General features: G+C 46.9%; 1 protein-coding gene across 2 annotated transcripts; it reads left to right on the forward strand.

Moving 5' to 3' along the window:
- The first annotated feature begins 9,822 nt into the window (after window positions 1-9,822).
- Window positions 9,823-13,813, forward strand: LOC123063197 (inactive leucine-rich repeat receptor-like protein kinase CORYNE). Of its 2 annotated transcripts, XM_044486932.1 has the most exons (3): window positions 9,823-10,269; window positions 10,419-11,509; window positions 13,001-13,813. In XM_044486932.1, the coding sequence occupies exons 2-3, from the start codon at window positions 10,533-10,535 to the stop codon at window positions 13,308-13,310; spliced, it is 1,287 nt and encodes a 428-aa protein (XP_044342867.1). In that variant the 5' UTR covers window positions 9,823-10,269; window positions 10,419-10,532; the 3' UTR covers window positions 13,311-13,813. The 2 variants fall into 2 exon arrangements, with proteins under 2 accessions (XP_044342867.1, XP_044342866.1); XM_044486931.1 differs by having other exon boundaries at window positions 9,823-11,509.
- Window positions 13,814-25,818: the final 12,005 nt, after the last annotated feature.

Consider the following 25,818-nt stretch of genomic DNA (forward strand, 5'->3'; position numbering starts at 1 on the left):
GCCAGTGGCTCTCAAGCCTAGACCACTCCAAAACGATGCCTCCAAGAAGGTCAACGACATCAAAGCGCCGCCATCGTCCGCTTCATGAATGGAATAAGGGTTTCCCCCGGAGTGCAAGAGGGGAGGGCGTAGGAACCCCGATGACAACGCCTCCAAGAAGGTGTGCGGCGCCCACAAGCGTCGCCGTTGTCTGCTCCGGACAGAGCCATAGCAAGGCCTTCTCCCCGAGCAACCAAAGAAATCCCTCCTTGCGAACCTGCACACGAGAGCCACCGCTCGCCAGAATTGCATGTGTAGGGTGATGCTTGACTTTCTAGAATTACTAAAATCTACCCACAACTAAAATTAGGAAAAGTCTAGGTTTTTAATTGGTCAAGTAGTCTAATCACCCCCCTAGACATACTTTCAATCCTACATAAGGTTAACAAGCTCTCTCGTACAACAAGGTTTACTCTTATCAATTTTATTTTGCTTCTATTCTGGCCTACTATAAGTCCAACATTATTTTCCCTAAGAAACTCATCGCAAAACTCACAGCCATCACCAGGAACTTTTGGTGGACGGTCATTAGAAAGGAGCCTAATACCAAATTTCTTTCCTCTCAGAGCTTGGACGAAGGACATTTGCTCTCCTAAAAGGGAATGAGGATTAGGGGTTAAGAATCTTCAGTCTTTGAATCAAGGCTTAATTCTTCATGCAACTTGGAGGATAGCTGAAAATCCCAATGATCATCTTCACCAATCCTCAGATCTAAATATTTTCATGACACCTCCTTCTGGAAAGTCAATCCCTCTCTTCCCAAATCTGCCTTTTGGGCCTCCATTATGAAAGTCAAACCTATGCTCTAAAGTCATGCTTTCTATCAAATCACCCAAGGCAACATATCCATTTGGAGCACACCCCAGTGTCCCATTTAGCACTCAATCCGTGATCACCTAATTAACCAGCACAACCAATACAGGTACCATGCACTCGTCAAAGATCTTTGGGTTCCAAATCAGAAAATCTGGAATGACGAGCTCATTGATGCTCTTTCTGAGCAACCTGCACCTAACATCATTAAAAGCACTCCCATTATCCAAGGTAATGACAAAGACATCCTTTCCTCTTGCTCCTACAGGTAAATGTAACTCTAAGCCAACTTATAAATTTGCCTCCAAGGGATGCGGGAATAGGGTGGGCCTAAGGCCCAGACTGGTGAACCCTCAGGTTTAACTCATTCTTCAACGGGTTTGGAAGAACAAACAAATGGTTCCTAGGGTTCAAGCTTTTGCTTGGAGAATCCTAAGGAGGGCTATTCCCAAAGGCAAAAGAGCTAGCAGGTTTTCAACTCATATCAGTAAGTTATGCTCTCAATGCAACCTGGAGGAGGACAATCTACATCCGTTCGTCCTCTGTGACTTTGCTAGGGCAGCCTGGTTCTTTAAAAATAAAATGTGATTACTCTCTATTTCATCTTGGAGCTTGTGCAAAGGTTGCTGGTTACTCTACATACAACTTTGCTCTCTCTCTCCATATTTATTACATGACGCATCATCACTATGTCTTAGGTGGCAAATTTACCAACACCTATCTTACAACTGTTAGAGATGCCCTTAGCAACCATAAGCTAAGCACCTCATCTAAGCACCCATGCATTGGCAGCAGCCTTATTGGTCTTGATTACCGTGTGATGTGCCACAAATATTTTTTTCTATTCTAAAATGCACTGAGAAGATAGAAATACATTTTTAAAGTCAAACATACGGCTTTCACCGGACAAAGGGTGTACCGGTAGCTTAGCTAAAAACAAAACCACGCACGCATGGCGAGATTTTCAAAGAAAACGCAGGGGACGAGACTGAGAGGCGGGCCCGTCTCACAGCACGGGCGCGAGGTGGCCCCCACATGGCAGCCAGTGGGGATATCTCCTAATTAGGTACAAATCACCTCCGAATGCTATTTGTGAAATATCCGAGGGTTCAGATTCACAGTGCCCGATGTGTTTGGACACCAGGAATCTATGCGCTCACCCGTATGTTCTGAAGGACAAGTACCTTCGCCTCAGGCTTTCGCGAGGATTCAAAGAAATTATGGTATGGTTTTAAAATTTCCAACTTATTAGACATACATGTATGTTTGGTTAAGTTGTGATAATTCACGGATGTGAATTTTAATACACAAATGAAGATGGATTTCATGATTGGTTCATAAGTATAAAAGCCCCTCCATGAGGCGAACATAAATCATGTTTTTAATAGAAAGTATCTAAAAATAGATATACATGACTAAATTTGGTAAAATGCCAATAGTAGCCCCCTGCTACATTTAGAACTTTGTGCTACATTCACTACTTAGTCTGAATTTAGATGTCATGAGTAACCTATGTATAATTTGAAGAAAATTCTTTTATGTTTATGATATAGAGAATTCCTGATTTCTGTTGCGACCCTGAAAGTTTCATAAGTCTTTCTGAAACTAATAAGTTCAAAACAAATGTTCTGACATCAAATGTTCATTTAAGAATGTTTGCGATCGCTTTCATAAATTGCAGTAAGCAATATCATAAATTGTATTTAAGCACTTTCGTAAATGGTATCAGCTAAATCAACAGCCTAAATTTTTTTTAGCAATCTGTGAGTTGTGCTAAGTACATCCCCTGCTTTGAGGGAGATGAAGTGTTGGAGAAGCTGTGTATAAACATATCTATGAGGACCACTGTACAAGTACACTGTAAAAATTGTCGCTTAATATGCACATGCCTAGTGACGGCCGAATTCGTCGCCTAAATTTAGCCCAGAACAACACCAAGGTCGCCTAGGGCGCCATCCCAGGGAGGGAATTTGACTGTGATGGTGACCGTCACAAAAAATGATATTAGATGACGGTTTGTTCTTCATCGTCCGGGTTTTTGTCGCATAATATAGGAGATTTTGTAGTGTCCATAATACCAATGTTTTCAATTTTCCCAACAATCTTAGTGATCAAGCACCTATCTTAATTTCGTCCGACGTGAAATATAGAAGTCCCAGGCAAACTTTTGAATTCAAAAACTGGTGGCTTATGGAATCATACTTTCACTCCAATGTTAAATCTATTTGGAATAACTCAATGAACAAGCCTTTTTGTGCCAGAACTAATCATCTTGCAAGAGCCTTGAAAAGGTGGTGCATAAAAAAGAAGCCTTTGCAGGAGGAACAAAACAATATAGAAGAAAAGATTTGACAGGTACAGATCAAGACCCCTAGGTACAAGATCACAAACTTGAAGCCTCTCTTATTGCTGACTATGAATAAAACATGATCAAATTAACAGAATTTTATAGCCAAAGAGCTCAAAACACCAGGCTAAGGATGGGGATAGAAACACTACTTTCTTCTTAAAGATGAAAATGGTATCGCCCAATTCAATACGGATAAAATTGCTCAAACGCTTAACTTCTTTAGGCATATTTTATCTTCTCCAAAAACTAACAATGGCAAGCCTTTCATTGTAATTTGGCTCCCCCAATAGGATAATGATTACACTCACACCATTCCAGATAAGCAAGATATTTAGCAAACCTTGCAGGACATGAAAAAAGGCCATCCTTCATGTCAAATTCTACATTGCCACCTAGAATTTGATGGGGGTGATTTCACAAATCTGGTCAGAGATTTTTATACAACATTTATCCTTCCATCGCATATCAATGACACTCACATTGTATTAATTCCCAAAAAGCTTGTTTCCATTGTTCCTATGGACTATAGGCCTATAAGCATATGCAATGTTGTTTACAAGATCATAGCAATAACTTTGCCTAACAGACTTAAGGCTCACCTTCCAGATTACATTCACCCTCCCCAGCAAACTTTTATAGAAGGCGGAAAGATTAGCAACAATATAATCATTGCTCAATAAATTACTCATTCTTTGTGTTTAAGCTCTTGGAAAAATGAAGCCTTAATGGTTAAGATAGATCTTGACAAGGCTTTATATTGCATCGAACGAAACTTCACTATCAATGCTCTAGTTCGCAAAGGCTTGCATGGTAACTTCATTAATCTTATCCATGTGACGCATCTTCTCGCCTATTTTCTCAGTTAATATTGATGATCTTTCTACTTCGCTTCAACAGGCCATGACAAACCACAAATTAGTCGGCATCACTTTAGGTCCAGGTTGCCCCCTCATTCACTCCCTATTGTTTACTGATGACTTGCTCTTTTGTGGCCATGCTTCTATCCTTGAAGCCACCACAATGAGGGAGATATTCCACAACTTCTGCATTGCTTCAGGATAAACACCTAATTGGTCTAAATGTACCATCATCTTTAGCAACCATGTTTAACTTGCCAATAGTGAAGCCATCAAGAGAATATTTCATGACCCTGACATTGATATCCACTCAGTTCATTTGGGGCATCCTTTAATCCTCCCGCCAAAGATAGATCCACTTCTTACAACTTCATCTTGACAAATTCATAGCCAAATTAAGTGGTTATAAGGCTAACAAGATCTCCTATAAAACAAGGTTTACTCTTGTCAATTTTATGTTGCTTCTGTTCCTGCCTGCTACAAGTCCAACATTATTTTCCCTAAGAAACTCATTGCAAAACTCACAGCCATCGCCAGGAAATTTTGGTGGACGGGCATTAAAAAGGAGCCTACCACCCAATCTCTCTAACTCAGAGCTTGGAAGGACAATTTCTCTCCTAAAAGAGAATGAAGATTGGGGGTTAAGAATCTTCAGTCTTTGAATCAAGGCTTAATTCTTCATGCAGCTCGAAGGATAGCTGGAAATCCCGATGATCGTCTTCACCAAGTCCTCAAATTTAAATATTTTCATGACACCTCCTTCTCGAAAGCCAACCTCTTTCTTCCCAAATTTTCCTTTTGGGCCTCCATTATGAAAGTCAAAACCTATTCTCCAAAGTCACGCTTTCTGTCAAATCACCCAAGGCAACATATCCATTTGGAGCACACCCCAGTGTCCCATTTGGCACTCAATCTGTGATCACCTAATTATCCAGCACAACCAATACAGGTACCCTACACTCGTCAAAGATCTTTGGATCCCAAATAAGAAAATCTGGAATAACGAGCTCATTGATACTCTTTTTGAGCAACCTGCAGCTAACATCATTAAAAGCGCTCCCATCATCAAGAGTAATGACAAAGGCATCTTTTGCTGGGATCTTACTCCTGCATGTAAATGTAACTCTAAGCCAACTTACAAACTTTGCCTCCAAGGGATGTAGGAACAAGGTGGGCCTAAGCCCAGGCTGGTGAACCCTCAAGTTAAGCTTATTCTTCAACAGGTCTGGAAGAACAAACAAATAGTTCCTAGGGTTCAAGTTTTTGTTTGGAGAATCCTAAGGAGGGCTATTCCTACAGGCAAAATAGCTGGCATATTTACAGCTCATATCAATAAGTTATGCTCTTGATGCAACTTGGAGGAGGACAATCTCCATCTGTTCTTCCTCTGTGACTTTCCTAGGGCAAGCTGGTTCTTTGAATCTTGGTTTATTAAAACAGATATTCTCGCTCGAACTCACAGGTCCTTGGTAGAGATTATTCAAACACTTCTTAATTTGCGCCATCCACGTGCTTCTATAGAAAATACTTTCACTTTCATGTGGTGCTTATGGGGATCTAGAAATGATAATTTCTTTGGCAGGAAAGTGGCTGCTCGTATGCAGGTTTCCCATGGGACGAAGGCAATAACTTCCAGCCAAAACCTGACAACCTATGCAACCATTTGCAAATCTTGTGCAGGGGGCACCATCAAGTCCGATTTGCTTATTACAGGTCCAAAAGCTTCCTAGATGCCTCCTAGAAGAACCAAAATAATTCCTGCCTCTGCTGGAGGAACTGAGACAGGGATCTGAGTGTTTCTACAATTTTCTGAAAAAAACTACAACTTACAAAATTATGGTATAGGCCTCTGGTCCAGTTGTAACTTGGCCACTACATGCTGAAGCATTAGGTCTCCTACTCGCGGCAAAATTCTGCCAACATCTTCAACTGCAACAAGTTACATTCCTCACTAGCAACTTGACCTTAGCCAAGACAACAACATAAAGAAATGTATCTATCTAGACAAGATCAATTAAAAAATTAGGAAGCATTTAGCAGGTTATCATCTTGTCTCTGCCGGCCTGCAAGCTCATATGTACAATATCTCAAGAGACCTCAACAGTGTATCATAATCAGGGGCAGAGCCGGCAATCTGGCATGGCTCGGCGGTAGCCACACCTAATTTGCTTGCTGTAAATAGTACTGTAGATGTGTTGGTAAATATTACTCTTTCTATCCCATAATATATAAGCATTTTTGACACTACACTAATGTTAAAAACGTATTTATATTACGTACTCCCTCCGTAAACTAATATAAAAGCTTTTAAAATACTAAAGTAGTGATCTAAACGCTTTTATATTAGTTTACAGAGGAAGTATTTGTGATTTGAGCCAAGCTGGGCACCGTGGCTGCCTACGCCTGATTGATAGGTAATTAACATTCATGGCCAATGGGCCGTCGGCCTGATTGCCGCTGACTTAACTGAGCGACTTGCACATACCTAAGTAAAATTGCTAGCGATTAGAGCAATTCCAATGGAACGATCCATTTCGTCCGCGTCCGTCCGTTTGAGTCGGCGCGTACAAAAATACCAACCCAACGCGCCGACTCAAACGGACGCGTGTCCGCTTTCGTCCGCCTGCCAATCCATTTTTGAGCCTGGTTTGCGTCGGCGCGGACACAAGACGGACATGCGCGCGCTCGCCCTGTTTCCTCATCGGGCCCACTGGTCGGTGGCACATCGAATTCACACACTCGCCCGCCTGCTACGTCGCCGACGTCGCCGACCATTTTTTTAAATTAAAATAGATACATAGATAGTTCTAGCGTACACAGATAAAAGAAAAATACCACTACTCGTCGCTTTCTGACTCCGACTCGGTAATGTCCTTCTTCGACGTTTGAAGGTAGGCGTCAGCAAGCTGCTCGTCTTCAAAGTCCCAACCCGACGTTTCTCGTAGCTTCAGTTTCAGTTGAGCTGCATGCTTCCGCAAACGCTTGTCCTCCCGATAGGCGGCTTGCTCCTTCCTCCTCGCGTCCCTCTCCGATCTCAATTGCTTGTAGAACTGGCGCTCGTCGACGACGTCCTGCGAGTAGCCTCCGCGCCACACCACCAAGGCTTCCACGTCCTTCTCTGCGATGGGGAGGCGACGCTGCCGCCTTCGGTGGACACGACGATCCTCGTCGGTGAAAAGCCGCGGGAGAGGCGTCAGATCCTGCGCCCGCTGGCTCGACACGTTGGGAAAATTCATATCCCGACGAGGCCTTAGGATGCACCACGCCGCCGCGTCGTGCGCGCGGGCCGCCTTCTCTGCGGTGTCGAAAGTGCCGAGGACAAGACGTTTCTCGCGAAACCAGATGTCGGCGGAGAAGGCGCCGGAGCGGCACTCGCGGACTTCGCAAAAATCCGAAGCGCCCAGGCGGCGGATCGACATGGTGGCGCAGAGGCGGCGAGAGTGGGCGGCCGACAGAGTGTGGAGGGAGCGTCTTCTTTATAGCGAGCGCCGGCCGCGGCGCGTGCGCGAACCTTTTCCGCGCGCTGGAGCGCCAAAACCAGCACGCTAGGCCGCTTTTCCCCGCGCGCTGAAGCGTCGGCGACGACATGATGTTAAACGCGCGCGGTCATGAAATGGATCGACCCGTTGGACGCACTACCGACCCAAAACTAAAAAGGGGCGGACGGTGGGCGGGCGGCCGACCCAAACAAACAAAAAATGGACAAAAACACCGTTCGTTTAGGTCGGCCCGTTGAAGTTGCTCTTACATCCGCTCTGCAGCACGGCGACAGGGCACGGTTACAACAACAATCAGCGAGCAGAGAGCGGCACGCAGTGGCACATCAGCTGGCCAGGCAAGGCAGATGCCGTGGAGGCTGGGAGCATTACTATGCAGATGGCGTCGAAGAAGAAGAGAAATAAATACACAATGAAAGCATTTTTTTCCCGTCAACATTGAGTCTATTCTAGTCCTTTTGATTTTCTCTCAGTGATTTTGTTATACATTGTTTTCTCCTTTATAAACCCGCCACACCTGAAAAGTAGTCCTACCTTCGCCACTGCTCATAATTGTTCATATTAGGTTCTGAACCGATCTTCAGCAGAACCTACTTTCAGTTGTGTCAACTCAGCACATACGAACAGATGTTGCCCTCTAGTTCAGTCGTTAGCTCGTTTCATTTGCCAGGGCTTTGTAATCTGTGTTGTAAATTGTTGTGGAGCTGAAAATATGCACCTTTGGCGAGTAGGGCCTTTTGGTGGCCAGGCTCTGCACCTGGTTAGAAACAAATTTGTAAAAAATTCAAAACAAATTTAAAAAATTCTAAATAAAATTTGTGTGGTAGATAATTTGATGCGTGAGATCGTTCCAAATTTCAAGTCATCTGGACATATGAGCAGCTCTCAGCAAAAAAAACAAATCGGGCCAAAACAGTACATGAACAGTAAACATTTTTACAGACCACCAATTTGTCTTTTTTGCCGAGAACCGCTCATATGTCCAAATGACTTGAAATTTGGGGCGGGCCTCACGCATCAAATTGTCTACCTTACATATTTGATTTGGAAACTTTTGAATTTTTTTAGTATTTTGACGCGGGTGCAGATGAGCTTGGGTGCGGAAATGAATTTTCGCACCTTTTGGCGCCCTTCAGTGTTAGAAAGGAAAACATTAGATTTTGGACCGTATGTGTGACTGTCCACTTCTACTAACTGAAATAAAGAGCTACCCCCTTCATCCGATGAAAATTGTACATATAGAAATTTGAAGACAAATTATAAAGTGGGATAAAAAATCATTAAAAAGATAACTCCCTCCGTTCCAAATAAATGACCCAATTTTATACTAATTTTGTACTAAAGCTAATATAAAGTTGGGTCATTTATTTTGGGACGGAGGAAGTACAAGCCAACATCTCTCTTCTTTTTAATTACTCAAACCCTAATAAGTTAAGTGCATGTAGAAATTAAAAAAGACTATGTGTCAAATGTTATTGGTCTTGATTACCGTGTGATGAGAGACAATTTTTTTTCAAGTGCGTTGAGAAGATAAAAATACATTCTTTCATGAACAAATTTTAAAACCAAGCATACAGTTTTCGCTGGACGGAGGGAGTACTAAAACCAGAAGCACGCACGCATGGGACGAGATTTTCTAAAAAAATTCGCACGGGCCCGTCTCACGGCACGTGGGCGAGGTGGCCCCACATGGCAGCCGGCGGGGGCGCCGTGAGGGCCGAAAAGAGGGTGGAGCGAACAAAAAGAAAGCGGCGGAAAAAGGAGCCAGACGCTCTCAAAGTACGGGCCTGGGGGCATAATTACCCCGCTTTTTACCCCACTACCAGGTCCGCTAATCATAATTTTTCTCTGCATCTGCCGCCCCTCTGCAGTGCAGATGCAAACGAAACGAACAACAGTCCATTCAGTGGATAACCACGTTTAGGTTAAGAAATCTCCACGGGAGCGAGAGATTAATAAGCAGCCGGTCAAAATTCGGTTTACCATTACTGGCGCAGGAGGAAACTTACCGGATATGGGCGGAGGAGGGGATTGATTGCGGCAACAGTGGCGCTACGGCGTGCGTGTGGGGGACTTTGAGGAGGGACAGGGGTGTAGAGTAGGTTTTCGGGGACAGGGTCTGGGCATGGCGCGCGAGTATCCACGCGCCCCTGCTCCGTCTCGGGCTCCCCCCCCTCCCCCTCGTCTCTCCCCCCCATGCTATCTGCTGCCGCTAGAGCCACACCGTGGTAAACGTAAACCCAACCGTGGTGGGGTGGGGTGAAAACGGGGGAGGGAATCCAGGCGGACGGACGGACGGGGGAGGAGAATGTCTGGTTCCGGTCTCCATGCCCTGTCCCGTGGCTGCGTGCGTGCCGTGCGTGCGTGCTGAGCCTGAGCTGAGCTGCGAGATGCGCCGGCAACCCAGAAAGCCTCGCCCGCCCTTTTGATTCCCCCACGCCAACGCCTTTGCTGCCCCCTGCTCCGCTCCCCTCCGCTCACCGTGGGAGCCTGGGACTGTTTCTCTCTTCTCGCCCCGCCGTTCCGTTTCGACTTAAAGCTCCTCTCGGGAGGGAGAAGCTCGCCCGCTCGTCTTGGTAGGAGGCGCGGGCCGCGTGACGTGACGGTGAGCGGCTCTCTCTCTCTCGCACGCCTGCTCTGCCCCTGCGGAGGAGGAGGAGGAGGAGCAAGGCGACGTTTTCGCCGTTTCTGCCTTCTTCCTCGTCGTCGTCAGGTATAATTTTGGCACCGTGCAGAGCTCCTCGCGCCCTCTCCTGCGAAATCGGCGAGCCCTATTCATTGCGCTGAGTGAGCTTGCTCGTTTCCGTTTCGCTGTCCTCTTTCGGCTGCAATCAATCTCATCTCCCCCTTGTTGATAAGCAGGAAGCATGCGGAAAATGGCATCTTGGTACACCACTCTTTGATTCTATTCCTCGAGCATTATCCCTAGAGCGAATTTTTCTCTCCTCCCCGCTGCCAAATCGGTTCTTTGCTCCAATGGCTACGGGAGCCGGGACGGCGGCGGCGGCGGCCAAGAACCCTACAAAAACCCTCGCCACTCTCCTCCTCCTCGTCCTCTTGCTCGCCGACCTCCCGCTCTGCGCCTCCCAGCCGCCGCTGCACTCCCAGCCCCTGCCCGCCACGCAGTCCCCGGCCGCGCCCCTCCCGCCGCCGCAGCCCAGGGGCCCCCGCGCGCAGGCCGGCGGCGCGGCCCGCCTCCGCCGCATCGCGCTCGGCGTGCTCCTCGGCTCGCTCGCCGGCTTCATCCTCTCGCTCGCCTTCCTCTACGCCATCCGCGTCGCCGTGCTCCACGCCGGGAACGCGCCGGCCGTCGCCAGGGGGCCCGTCTCCTTCACCCCGCAAATCTCGCCCAAGAGCCTCCAGTGCGCGCTCCCCTCCGCGCGCCCGCTTGCACGCGGGCCCCGCGGGACGTACCACAAGCTCGACCTCGACGGCGACCTCACCGTCGCCGTCAAGGTGCTCGACCTCGCCGCCGCCGCCGGCGCCTCACCCTCACCCTCGCCGTCGCCCTCGCGGCCGGCGAGCGGCTCCAAGTCCGACATGCGGAGGGTGCAGCGGCAGCTGGAGCTGCTCGCCCGGGTGAGGCACCTCAACGTGATGAGCCTCAAGGCCTACGTCCGCGACGCCGACCGGCTCTCGCTCGTCTACGACTTCGTCCCGGGGGGCAGCCTCGAGGACGTGATGAAGAGGGTGAGGTCGCAGCAGGTCAGCCTCAGCTGGGACACCAGGAACAGGATTGCGGCCGGGGTGGCCAAGGGACTGCGCCACCTGCACTTCGAGTGCAACCCCAGGATACTGCATTGCAACCTCAAGCCGTCGAATGTGATGCTGGAAGAAGGGTTTGAACCGGTGCTGGCGGATTGCGGCGTTGCGAGGCTGCTCGATTCGGGTTCGCCTGATCCGGAGTCGTCCGGCAGCCTCTACGCAGCTCCAGAGTGCTACCAAAGTAGCAGGTAAAATTCGATGTGTTATCTTTTTTCAGAGTTCAGTGTTCAATTCAGCTAAATCTAGTACCTTGCATATTGCAGTATAACTACTACTTTCTCAAATTGACAATGTGGTTTGTTTGTCTGTTCATTATAAATTATAATGAGGGAAAATTAAACCTAGGATGTGCATCGTTATCACTGCGAGGAAGGTAGCTCTAAATATATCTTTCGTAAAATCAAGAATTTTTGCTGTTAGATTTTGTATTTTTTTATTAGAAGCAGATATCATGTGTGTGCATGTTCAAATGTTGCATACCACAATTTTGTAGATATGAAGCAAACAAGAGGTATTTCAGATTGCTAGAAATCTGTGATGTGTGATAGCAACAGCTCATTAAAATTTTGTTAACCCATACTTATTCATCTGGCATGGGAGGAGTCCGTTAAGAGAGACCTGAAGGATTGGGGTATCACCGAAGAGCTAGCTATGGACAGGGGTGCATGGAAGCTTGCTATCCATGTGCCAGAGCCATGAGTTGGTTGCGAGATCTTATGGGTTTCACCTCTAGCCTACCCCAACTTGCTTGGGACTAAAGGCTTTGTTGTTGTTGTTGTTGTTTATACTTATTCATCTGGCAACTAAATGTGTAATTCTGTGGTGATAATATCAGACCATTTTTTTTTCATTTGAACTAGCACAAGCATTTGCAACATTATGTACACTACCAAAACAAGTATTTGACATTCCATTTCATTATTGCTTGCATCCATAGTTTCTTTCGATTTGCGTCCCCAGTTAACAGTGCGTAATCATTGGCTAGCAAACAGTGTTGTCTGTTTCCTTTCATTAGACTCTTCTGAATTTGGTTTTCTAGTCATTTGACTGTGTTGACGATAAGTAGACTTCACTTCTGCGCCATTTAAATTTAATCAGTGAAATGAGTAAGAGAGAAAACATAAAGCATATTAATAAAGAATACCAGAGGGCTTAATCGAAGGTACCCAGCTTTTGCTTTTTGTAACTGGAGAATCTTTACTTTGTTAGGGAACCTGCATCTAACCTTTTTGAATTACCTTTGATTGTTACGCTTTCCATATATTCCCGCATGAGCACATACAGCTGTTGGCCCACACCCTGTTCTACTAAAAAATATCGATATATTTCATTCTAGCCTCTTGTATATCAATCAGAGAATAGATGCTTTCAGGATTGGTGTTCTATATTCTTATTCCAATATCCTTCAGATAAGTACATCATCGGTAAACTTATGGGAAGTTAACATGCAGATAAGGACTTTTAACCAGACTACTTTAACCAGATCAGTAACTCATGATTTGTTTATTTTGTCATGGTTGATCATCAATTTTGCAACTTTAGTGGTCAATCCTAATAGAGCTTGTGTTTTTCTTCTGTTAGATGGTTCAGAACTTCAATATCATGTGCTGCCATCCATATGTTTTTCAGCTCTTATTAGGTGTTTCTGAGCATTTAGATTCAAACATATGCTTGTGCAGGTACACGGATAAGTGCGACGTCTATGCCTTCGGCATGATCCTTGGCGTTCTGCTCACCGGGAAAGACCCCGCAGACCCGTTTTTCTCAGGAGAAAGTGGACGGGGCAGCCTGGCTCGATGGCTCCGTCACATGCAGCATTCCGGCGACACGAAAGAAGCGCTGGACAGCAGCATCGTAGGGGAGGAGGTCGACGAGGAGGAGATGGTGATGGCCGTCAGGGTCGCCATCGTGTGCCTCTCGGAGCTGCCCGCCGATCGGCCATCCAGCGATGAACTCGTCGCGATGCTTGCCCAGCTCCACAGCTTCTAGCCACCTCCATCATCGTTCTAGCAGAAAGTTTCTTCAGAACATCTTCCATCGCGCCAGACGACGCCGAATGGAGCTGGATCGGACCCCGGCCGGCCATACAGTCCCACCATTTCAGCTTCTTGAGCTGAATTCAGTTTGTCCAGATGGGAACCAGCAATGTAGAGGCCGAACAACAAGTGTGGCAAAATAGCTTCATGGCACATGCTGGTGGTTGAGGTTCATGTAAGATGATGATGGTGATGTTCTGGCCATGAATGAGCCTGGGGACAACAAATGTGCATATATGTAGTGTAGACTGTAGTGTGTGTTCTCCAGAATGGTGCATATCTTGTTGGATCTCCCTTTGCTGTAGAGGGAGGGTGATGTTTTGGCCTGTGCATTGACCCATCAGAGACATGGGCACCGCTCTCTGCTTGCCCATGGCCTGGTGTCCGTCCGTTCGACAAGCGTCGTCGGGCCCATCACAGGTTTGGGCATCATTTCTCTTCATGTCACATGTCTCACCACTCCGACTCACCCTAATCCGTACCGTACCTGGCTGTTTGCCTCTCAAGTACTGTGTGTGTGAGAGTAAAATGTAGCCATGTTCAGGGCATAGTATGGTCTTGGATGTGTAAAACGAGACCCGTCTGCTTGGTGTTTGAAGTAACAGCCTAACAACACAACACACAGTAATAAAAGAGTAATGCTAGAGCTACAGACTTGTTTTACAGGGTTTATTGCACAGGCTGATGTGGAGCAAACTGATTGGTTTAGGATTAGCAGCCGGGCCCCCACCCCCTGAAATCAGGAGGGGCGAGCGAATTAGCAAGAGGGGGTCCGTAACACACTCGTAAAACCCCCGTACGTTTAGGATTACTCGTAATAAAATGCTAACAGCACAGCACATTTATTTAGATACATTATAACTGAGTACCTTTTCTGGCCATTAGATCAACGAGTTTAAGAATTTTTGACCGTTGGATCGATTTGCAAAAGCTCGTAAGTAACCACAGATCGCCATACGGAATGGGCCGCTGCTCCTGTAACAAAATGGACGACCTGCCATTATTTGGGCCTGCTGGGCTTTAGATGTCCAAGGCACCAACTGAAAAAATAGGGCAGTGTTCGCAGCCGCACGTCCCTCAATCTCGCGGAAAAAGGTTGTTCTCTACTGTCGATCTCACGGCCGGGCAAACTGATCTCGCAGCCACGTTTTTCAACCAATCTCGCGGGCGGTTGATATTGTTTAGTAATTTACTAATGTTATCATTGAAAACTAATAAACGATGTCTGCAATGAGCAGTGTTAATCATAATCAAGCAAAAGCGGGCTAAAAAGAGCAAGTGAACATTACACCATCAAGCACAAATCCTTTATTTTATTGCATGACTAGCACACCGATCGAGCATGCCTAAATTGGTAAAGCAACGCAGTTCTTGTAGCACATGCATACAGTCACGTAGCAGCGGCCTCTGTCATAACCCTCTCTCTGGCAGACCACATTGCAGGTGCCGTGCTTTACACACATGTTGCCATCCCAGGTTTGGCTATCATGACCTTTACAACCTTCAGATCCCATCTTTTCTGCATCCATTAGCAAACAATAAGTATCAAGTAATTAAGTTAACTTGGATTAGTATGAATTGGAGATGTATAGGTTAATTGTGTTCCTACCAGATGAAAGGAGAAGCAGCATCACCAACCACAAGCATATCAATGTCTTGTTGGTTCCCACTGGTCCTTTACCCATGTTCGTCATGTGTCGATGATGTATTTTCAGATATTCTTCCAAACTCGAACAGATGAAAGTATGAGTACATTCATGATCCATATATATAGTTAAAGTACGTGGATATTAAGATGGTTATTTTTATGAGATATTAATTTTTGGCATCAACGCTTATCCAAATGGTTATGTTTATTGACGTCTTATGTTTGTTGAAGAGCTAAACTTAGCTAGTATTGATGTTTAAGGCGTCGATAAATATTAGCTTGTTTGTAATTATACATGCATTTTAACCCTTTTATGTGAAGATTTGATTTAGGCATTTATTTCTCTCCATAATTGATATAGGAAAATTAAAAATTTCCTCCCAAACCTTTCAGGATAACTAAAGCATTAAATTGGTACCAATTATAGCTGGTCAAATGGGCCGGGCCAACCAGACCGGCCCGCGAGCACGCCGGCACGGCCCGTCGTGAGCCAAGCACGACACGGGCTAAACGGGTCGGGACCGGCAAGCGACACACCCTGGGTCATGCTTGGGTTGCTAGGCTGAGCACGTGGGCCGGCACGGCATGACCCGGTTATCTTTTTCTATTTTTATATATTTCTATATGGCCCAACATGTAAAAATAGGCTAAAAACGCCCAGTGCACCAAATAGCAGTCAGATTAGCATGCCTGGCGTGCCGGTGGGCCGGCCCGATTAGCAGTCGGGCCGTGCCTGGGCTACAGGCTGCAGGGCCCGTAGAATAATCGTGCCTAAGCGGGCATGGCTGGCACGTTTGGCCAGCTATGGTACCAATTATCATATACAGTATGTATTGATGGCACACCCTGTTCTTAAGATCAAAATGGATTTGAATCAGACTAGTCTGTAGGAATTTAGGGCCCTTAGAAAAAAACTGCTAAACAAGGCCCTAACGTTCAAAATAAATATGACTATATCATAATTTCACTTAATTATATAGCAAGGAAAGAAGTACTTATGCAAGCACGGTGAATCAAAAAAAATGAATGCGTGCATGTTCAGCAATCTGAAGGGTGAACACATAAAAGGTCATACATTGAGTTCTACGTAATTCGTAACGACAAAAGGTAATCACATTAAAAATTATGGGTATGTCACAAGGAGCGAATATTCAGGCGAGCGCAAGCTAGGCAACACCAAAAATCTAACCGTTACACACCTTTATGCACTACTCTGTGGGACCAGATGAAGACACTTGATGAGACTAACTAGTAGAAAAGGTTTGAACTTTATGCTTTTCGGTGAGACCAGATGGAACAGCTCGGTGAGACTGAATGGTGATGACCTAATCACTTTCCACAATGCCGTGACACCGATCGGAACCACTTGGAATTTCTGAGATGTAATCGATAGGTTAAAGAAGGTTGGCAAGTGCTCTTCGGTAAGACCGAAGGGTCATCTCGGTGGGACCGAGTTGCCAGGGTTTAGCCAGTGGCTATGCCAAGTGTATCTCGATGGGTCTGGATGTATGTGTTTCGGTGGGGCCAAGATAGGTTTTAGGGTTTGGGACATAGATGAATGTGAGAGTGCGGCGGAGGGTTTGGAGCAATATCTCTAAGCACTTGAGCAAATATACCAGAATCAAAACCTCATCCCTTTTAATAGTATTGTCTTTCCTGTGGACTCAATGTGATCTTGGACCACTTAACCAAAAAGGTAGAGTCTTGAAGCTTTTACCAACGCTTGTCCTTTAGTAGCTTGAGGGGTCCACATCTCCATCCATGTACCTGCTGAAAGGATCGATATAGTTGACTAGAGGGGGGGGGGGTGAATAGGCAACTAACAATTTTTAGCTTTTCTTTACCAATTTAAACTTTGCATCAAAGTAGGTTGTCTAGATATGCAACTCAGTGAGCAACCTATATGATGCAACAGCAACAAGCACACAAGCAAGCAAGGGATACAACACAATATAAGCTTGCACAAGTAAAGGTTAGAGATAACCAAGAGTGGAACCGGTGGAGACGAGGATGTGTTACCGAAGTTCCTTCCTTTTGAGAGGAAGTATGTCTCCGTTGGAGCGGTGTGGAGGCACAATGCTCCCAAGAAGCCACTAGGGCCACCATATTCTCCTCACGCCCTCACACAATGTGAGATGCCGTGATTCCACTATTGGTGCCCTTGGAGGCGGCGACTGAACCTGTACAAACAAGGTTGGGGCAATCTCCACAACTTAATTGGAGGCTCCCAATGACACCATGAAGGTTCACCACAATGGAATATGGCTCCGCGGTGACCTCAACCGTCTAGGGTGCTCAAACACCCAAGAGTAACAAGATCCGCAAGGGATTAGTGGGGGGAATCAAATTTCTCTTGGTGGAAGTGTAGATTGGGGCCTTCTCAACCAATCTCTAGAAAATCAACAAGTTTGATTGGCTAGGGAGAGAGATCGGGCGAAAATGGAGCTTAGGAAAGGAAGAGGTCAACACTAGGAGGAAGAAGACCCCCCTTTATATAGGAGAGCAAAAATCCAACCGTTTTTCTGCCCAGCCCGCAGTTAAGCGGTTCTACCGCTCCTAGGAGCGGTTCTACCACTTAGGTAGTACACCACCACACAACCCTAAGACTACATAGAGTGTAGCAACGGTAGTGCCGCTGGAGCGGTACTACCGCTGACCCGAGCGGTACTACCGCTTGGGTCTTAGGCCTTGAGAGCCAGCTGTAGTAGAGGGTGCCAGGGGCGGCAGTACCGTGCCAAGCGGTACTACCGTCCTAGTGCCACTCTACTACCGCTAGAGGCAAAGCGGGAACAGAACCTTGCACACAAGAACACCCCACAAGCGGTAGTGGAGACGGTAGTACGGGCTGTTGTACTGCCTAAGCGGTACTACCGCAGTACTACCGTGAGAGACAAATGGGCAACCGAAAGTTGCATGCGCGGGGAGGCCCTAAGCGGCAGTACCACGGAAGTACCAGCGGTACTACCGTGGGCACAGGCGGTACTACCGCTGGCAAGATGCTGAAAATGCCACAGAAAACACAGGAAGGGCTCCGGAGATGGGAAGGAGGCAGTGGGTGCATATGGGGCTGTGTACGTGTTGATTCCACCCATACCTTTCCGAAGCGGACCCCCTCTTAATAGTACGGCTTTCCTACGACTCAAATCCACCGAAAAGAAACATAGAAAAAACCGCCGTCTTCGAAACTCCGAGGGGCGTCGAATCATCTAGTGCCTAGCCATGAGATATCTGAAATGCTCAATGCACACGATTAGTCCGCAAATGCATTGTCAATCACCAAAACCACTTAGGGAGAAATATGCCCTTACAATCTCCCCCTTTTTGGTGGATTGATGACAATACGAGATTTGCTCAAAGAGATATATAATGAGCATATGCAAACCCAAGAATCTATAAAAGATAGACAGGCCCCCCTAGATGTGTGCATTCAAAAGATGTGCTTTGGACTGCACAACACACATACTAGGATCAACACTCCCCCTATATTTTATAGACCGGGCAATCCTTGCAATGATATAAGGGACATTTAAGCAAGGAAACTAATAAGACAAAAGATCATACATTCACGCACATAGAGACATAACAAGATTAACCTGGGTAGCATATGTCTTACACCATATGATAGAGAGTCTCACACCAAACCAAAGCAAATGAAGGAAAAGAGTTCACAAGTAGAAACACAAGGGCAACAACAAGAACCAAGCTTGTGACTCAGCAACACCCTGCAGAAAGACAAATCCTCGGTCCTAAACCTCTCCCCCCTTTGGCATCAAGACACCAAAAAGGAAGAGAGATACCTAACGCAACTCCAGATGGCACTAGTCTCCTCCCATGGACTCGTCAGACTCCTCCTCAGAATCAGACCCATCAGCAGACATCTCCTCAGACCCATCGGGCTCCTCCTCGATCTCCTGGTCCTGAGTTGGAGCAGAAGTAGCAGCATTTGACTCATCCGAATCCGTCCAGTGAGAGTACGAAGAAATCCATTTGTCCTCCGGAGTGATACGGTCCTCAGAGCCATCTTGAAATGGGATCTCAAGCTTCCTCATGACCGCCTTCCTCTCCTGACAAGCCTTCTTGGCATCCACATGTGCCAAGTACATATTGTGTTGAACATCGGTCTAAAAGCAAAATATTTTCTTCACCTTATGCTTGAGCTTGTCCGCCCAACCTGACTGACCAGAAGAATGCTCTGAGCCGGGAGCAGGACCACCATCATCACCTTGATCCTCTCCAGAAGCAGAAGATACAACCGCCTCAGGATGAGTAGTGGAGGCCCAAAGCTCCTTCTGACGCAAGTTGAGAATGTCATGAGGAGTCAAGGGTCCATGCTCAAGTGGTATACCAGGGAAAGTGGAGCTCCAGGTAGACGGAATCAGCTTGAAGATGAAAGGAGCATAAATTGGGCAGTGATCTCCATAGGTAGCACTCACTAGCTCCTTCCACATGACGTGAGAGACATCTAGGACGACATCCGTGCCCTTCTCAGAGTGGCACAATAGGAGCATATCCACAAGATGGCCATGCACCATGTCCAAGTTGCCAATGCGAGGAAAAAGAGTTTGCCGAAAGATGCGATGCATAATGTCAAAGAAAGGCTTGAGATCCTTCTTGACTCCCTTCTCAATCTTGGTGGTAATCATGTGAGGTTTCAGCTCATCCTTGTGAGTAGCCCCCCTCATGGTGAGGACGAAGGCCAAGAGGCTTCCTCAGCCCCTCGTCAGGATATCCAAGAAGAGCCATAAACTCAGCCCAAGTGGTGCGCAACTACCTGCCATTGGTCATCCAGATCAAAGTGCGCTCTGAGTTGGTGCCATACCAGATGGTTGCAAAGAACTGAGCAACTAGCTCTGCATAAAAGTCATAGTTGAAGGTCATGAGAGGGGCACGATGTTGATTTGTTCACAGAGGGCACGAGCTTCTCCAAAGTATGCTTGGTACTTCTCCATATGTTCCATGTTGATTGACTTGGTCTTGACAAACATATTCTTCCTTCCCTTGATCCGATCAAAGTACACAAGCGATTGATCCTTATTCCAGAATGGTGAGCCAACCAGAGAAGGATCCTAAGGAATGATGTAACACCCACGATGCGGCTATATCTCCCACGTGTCGGAGCACGACTTAGAGGCATAACCGCATTGTAGGCAATGTCGCAAGAGGGGTAATCTTTACACATCCCATGTACTGAATAAGAAAGAGGTACAAAGTTGGGTTACAATCGCCACTTCACACAATACATGAATATAACATTACAATCATCCAGATACAATCAAGGTCCGACTACGGAACCAAAATAAAAGAGGACTACCCCTAATGCTACAGATCCCCGATCGACCCAACTGGGCTCTACTACTGATCAACTGAAAACGGAACATAATGAACATGATCTTCATCGAGCTCCTCTGTGAGCTCGGTTGCGTCACCTGCACGGGTATCATCGGCACCTGCAACTGGTTTTGGAAGTAATCTGTGAGTCACGGGGACTCAGCAATCTCACACCCTCGCGATCAAGACTATTTAAGCTTATGGGTAGGGAAAAGGTATGAGGTGGAGCTGCAGCAAGCACTAGCATATGTGGTGGCTAACATACGCAAAAGAGAGCAAGAAGAGAAGGCAAAGCGCGGTCGTGAACTAGAAGTGATCAAGAAGTGATCCTGTAACTACTTACGTTCAAGCATAACTCCAACACCGTGTTCACTTCCCGGACTCCGCCAAGAAGAGACCATCACGGCTACACACGCGGTTGATGCATTTTAATTAAGTTAAGTGTCAAGTTTTCTACAACCGGACATTAACAAATTCCCATCTTCCCATAACCGTGGGCACGACTTTCGAAAGTTCATAACCCTGCAGGGGTGTCCCAACTTAGCCCATCACAAGCTCTCACGGTCAACGAAGGATATTCCTTCTCCAAGGACGGCCCGATCAGTCTCGGAATCCCGGTTACAAGACATTTCGACAATGGTAAAACAAGACCAGCAAAGCCACCCGAATGTGCCGACAAATCCTGATAGGAGCTGCACATAACTCGTTCTCAGAGCACACCGGATGAGCGCTCCGTACAGCTAAAACCAAACCTCGAGTTTCCCCGAGGGGGCGCTGCAAAGGACTCTAGTTTGGACCAACACTCAAAGGAGCACTGGCCCGGGGGGGGGTTAAAATAAAGATGACCCTTGGGTTGGCTGACCCAAGGGAAGAAAAGGCTAGGTGGCAAATGGTAAAACCAAGGTTGGGCCTTGCTAGAGGAGTTTTATTCAAGGCAAACTGTCAAGGGGTTCCCATTATAACCCAACCGTGTAAGGAACGCAAAATCAAGGAACATAACACCGGTATGACGGAAACTAGGGCGGCAAGAGTGGAACAAAATACCAGGCATAAGGCCGAGCCTTCCACCCTTTACCAAGTATATATATGCATTAATTAAATAAGAGATATTGTGATATCCCAACAAATATCCATGTTCCGACATGGAACCAAACTCCAATCTTCACCTGCAACTAGCAACGCTATAAGAGGGGCTGAGCAAAGCAGTAACATAGCCAAACAACGGTTTGCTAGGACAAGGTGGGTTAGAGGCTTGACATGGCAATATGGGAGGCATGATATAGCAAGTGGTAGGTATTGTAGCATAGGCATAGCAATAGAGCGAGCAACTAGCAAGCAAAGATAGAAGTGATTTCGAGGGTATGGTCATCTTGCCTGCAAAGTTCTCCGAGAAGACGAAAGCTTGATCCTCGTAAACGGACTCAACGGGTTACCTCGAACACGAACTCATCTCCCGGCTCTACCCAAGACAAGAACACAAGCAAATGAAACAACAATCAACCATGGTGTAATGCGCAAACAACATGACGCAAAACATGGCATGATATGCGGGATGTGATATGCAATGCATATGCATGCTTCGGAAAGGAAAGATTGAATCAGGCCTCAACTTGGAAAACCAAGAGTGCTGCTGGAAAGATGAGTTGATTTCGGTCGAAATCGATATAAAGATCACCGGAATCGGATGCACGGTTTGCAAAATGACAAGCAAAAGAAATATGACACCGATCTGCGATTAACAGCACGAGGCCATCTAAATGCATCAAGAACAACAAGCTACTGCACTCTAACATAACAACAAAGCACATGGAAGTGATTCACTCAAGATGCTTGACAAAAGATGAACACTGAGCTACGGTTAAATCACACCATAGCAGGTTCAAACAAGCATGGCAAAAGTGCAAAAGATATCAGGTTACAGACTTAGTGAAAATAACATGTCAGGAATTTAACATCAGGGAGCAAAGTTTAGAGCAAGATAACAACATGCTACATGAACATATCATGGCAAAGCAAGGCATGGCATGAAGCTACTCAAAGCATACAACAAAAGTCCCTTACTGACCATAAGCCAAAAGGGATCAGAAATACAATGGCAACCATGTGAACATAGCAATTATCGTTAATAGATTCAGACTTAGTAGAAAACTGGAACATGGCAAAACAGATATCGAGTAGGCATGTTTACGAGCTCGAAGCACTCGCCACAAGGCCCTGCATGACAAACTAAGCATACACCCAGCAAGTAGACATGGCATAGAAGCTAAACATGGCAAGAACACTCTCATGGCATGCATGGACAAACTATAACAACCTCGGCAAAATCGCTTAACATGTAAATAATCTACCAGGAACATTTTATAGCAAAAGTAGAGCTCGATTGAGTCAAGCTAGGGTGCTCCATAAATGCAAACAAAGACATGGATGGATAGAGCACAACAATATCTACAAAACATCCTTACTGATCATGCTCAAAAGAGGCATGGATCACTCTGTATCTACAAGAATACATGGCATAACAATATTGACAGGGCAAAGACTTAGAAGATTTCTAAGTCCCTGAAATCAGAAACATTACAAGAGCTACTTTGCATGCTTGTGCTAGTCACCACAAAGATCACAAAAATACATGGCATACACCCCTGTAAAGATGGCATGGCATACTACAAAACACATGTAGGGCTCAAGATCATAGGAGGCACACAATAATCATGGCAAAAATGACAAATGTCCAATTACTGATAAGAATCTGAAACTGACATTGCATAGCACTCTTGCAACAGCATTTAGGGAATCAAGATGAACTCAAATGAACATGGTGCAATGGAATGAAAGGAAGTACTCGTCGAGACGAACAATTTGATATGCTATATGCTCAAAACGGAGCCACGGATGATGAGTTATGATGCGATGAAAAATGCATAAAAAATACTGGGATCTGGGGACTTAGAGAAATCCGGGGTCAACCTCGTGGATCTGGATCTGGCACGGTTCAAGGTCCACCGGAGTTGCTCACCGGAGTTCGCGAGGGGAGGCGACCGGAGTCAAGGGAGGTGTCCGGAGAGGGGTCGGGGCGCCGGATCCGGGGGCCGGCGAGGTCCGGGGTGGCGTGGGCGCGGCATCCTCGGCGAGGAGGGGGGCGGCCGCAGCAGGGGACGTCGGGCGGCGGAGGACGGACTGGCCGGCTGGTGGACGGGCTGCAGGGATCGCCGGCGGGAGGCGCAACACGCTCGGCGGAGGTGGAGCTCGGCAGGGAGCGGGAGGCGGCGCGGGCACGGGCGGCGCTCGGGCGCGGGCCGGGGAGGGCTCGACCCGGGCCGCGGCGGGTGCGGGAGAGAGGAGGTGTGGCGGCCTAACGCGTGGCGCTGCGGGATTGGGCGCGGGGGCGGCAACGATGATGTGGTGGCCTTCTATTGGCCGGAGTGAAGTGGCTGGAGGCGGTGGACACGTCTGGCGGCGGGACGGACATGTCCGACTGCGGGAGGAGGAAGATGGCTAGGGTTTGACCGCGAAATTTCGGGGAGAGCCACATATATATAGGTAGAGGGAGCTAGGAGAGTCCAAATGAGGTTCGGTTTTTGGCCATGCGATCGTGATCGAACGACCGAGATGATGGAGGGGGTTTAGGTGGGTTTTGGGCCACTTTGGAGGGGTGTTGGGCTGCAACACACACGAGGCCTATACGGTTCCTCGATTAACCGTTGGAGTATCAAACGAAGTCCAAATGGCACGAAACTTGATAGGCGGTGTACCGGTAGTAACCCAAGGCTGCTTGGCAAGTCTCGGTCCAATCCGAGAACGTTTAACACCCGCACATGAAAAGAGGCAAAAGGAGACGCCGGAGGACATACGAGCGCCGGATTGCAAAACGGACAACGGGGAAAAGCTCGGATGCATGAGACGAACATGTATGCAAATGTGATGCACATGATGACATGATATGAAATGCATGACACGCAAGAAAATGACAAGGCAACAACAGCGAATAACTGGAAGACACCTGGCACATCGGTCTCGGGGCGTTACAAATGAGGTAGGGGTTTTGCTCACGATATTGCCAATACTTATTCTGCTTTAACTCAGCTTCGGTCTTGACCGGTTCCTTCTTCTTACAAGCAACGGTTGACTTGACATTTGACTTGCCCTTGTTCCTGGCAGATTGACAATGGGCAGGCAGAGGTGTGGGGGCAACCTCTTCTTCATCTTTGAAATACAAAATTCTGGCATGATAGGTGCGACCACGCTTGGAAGGGGGATTCACATTCTTGCGATGGACCTTGGAGCTACTACCACCGGGGTCCATGGCGAGAGGAGGTGGTGGGGAACGATTCCACCGGTCGGAATCATTGAAGACGGCACGGAATCGGCCAGCCAGAGCGGCGGCCGGGGCTGTTCTTCGGCGCCTAAGAAAGAGAAAGAGACGGGGGAGGGAGAGTGAATGGGTATGGGGGAGTTAGAACTCCCCCTGCCTGATACATATCCTTCCTGCATCCCGCTAAGTGGTAGTACCATTGGGGGCAGCGGTAGTATTGCCCCGGTATTACATCCGGGCAGGAGGCCCAGTAGTACCGCTCAAGCGGTAGTACCGCTTGATAGAACGGTAGTACCATTCCCTCACAGTGGTAGTACCGCTAGCAGGGAGACAGAACAGCCCGAACAGAGAACTAATGGCTTATGCAGACTAGGGGTTGAAGCATAGGGAAAGGCTTGGGATAGAGACTCAAGAGAACAGCACAAGGAAGAGATACTCCAAGTTTGAAAAAGATAAAGAAACCAAGAGAAACTTGTAGTAACTCAAAATCACAAACCACGTCCTAAGGAAGCTACTCGCACACCCTTCTTTCAAAGGAGGGCGGTGGCCGAGGCCACCTATGTTTGAGTCAATTGGTATGGCACCGCGAAGATTTTAACCTTGGGCCCATGACCAAGACTCGTCTTTGAAGCACAAGTACCATAAAAAATGGCGAATGTGAAAGAGTTGATTAATTTATGCATAACGGGGGAAGGAAGAGTTGATTGAGAGAACAATACTCCCCCTATGACCATGCCTACACCTAGAACAAGATATCAGATGAGTATGGTGGGGTGTGCAAAGGTTCAAACCACATTGCTCGAATCCATGATATTTAGCTCATGCCTTAACTCGTGAAATCTTGCTTCATCCAGTGGCTTCATGAAGATATCTGCAAGGTTATCATGAGTGTTGACATAGTTGAGCTCGATCTCCCCTCACCTAATGTGATCCCGGATGAAGTGATACCGAATCTCAATATGTTTCGTCTTGAAGTGTTGCACCGGGTTGAGAGAAATCTTGATGGCACTTTCATTGTCACACCAAAGAGGCACTTTGTCACAAATGACGCCGTAATCCTTTACAGTTTGCCTCATCCATAGAAGTTGTGCACAACAATTGTCGGCGGCCACATACTCCGCTTCGGTGGATGAGAGAGATACACAACTTTTCTTCTTAGAAGACCAACTCACC

Source organism: Triticum aestivum, chromosome 3A (assembly GCF_018294505.1).
Source record: "Triticum aestivum cultivar Chinese Spring chromosome 3A, IWGSC CS RefSeq v2.1, whole genome shotgun sequence".
Lineage (NCBI taxonomy): Eukaryota > Viridiplantae > Streptophyta > Magnoliopsida > Poales > Poaceae > Triticum > Triticum aestivum.

Coding starts and splice junctions, on each gene's coding strand:
- LOC123063197 (XM_044486931.1), top strand. CDS start 10,533: ATGGCTACGGGAGCCGGGACGGCGGCGGCGGCGGCCAAGAACCCTACA. Junction 11,510..13,000: donor GAGTGCTACCAAAGTAGCAG/GTAAAATTCGAT, acceptor ATGCTTGTGCAG/GTACACGGATAAGTGCGACG.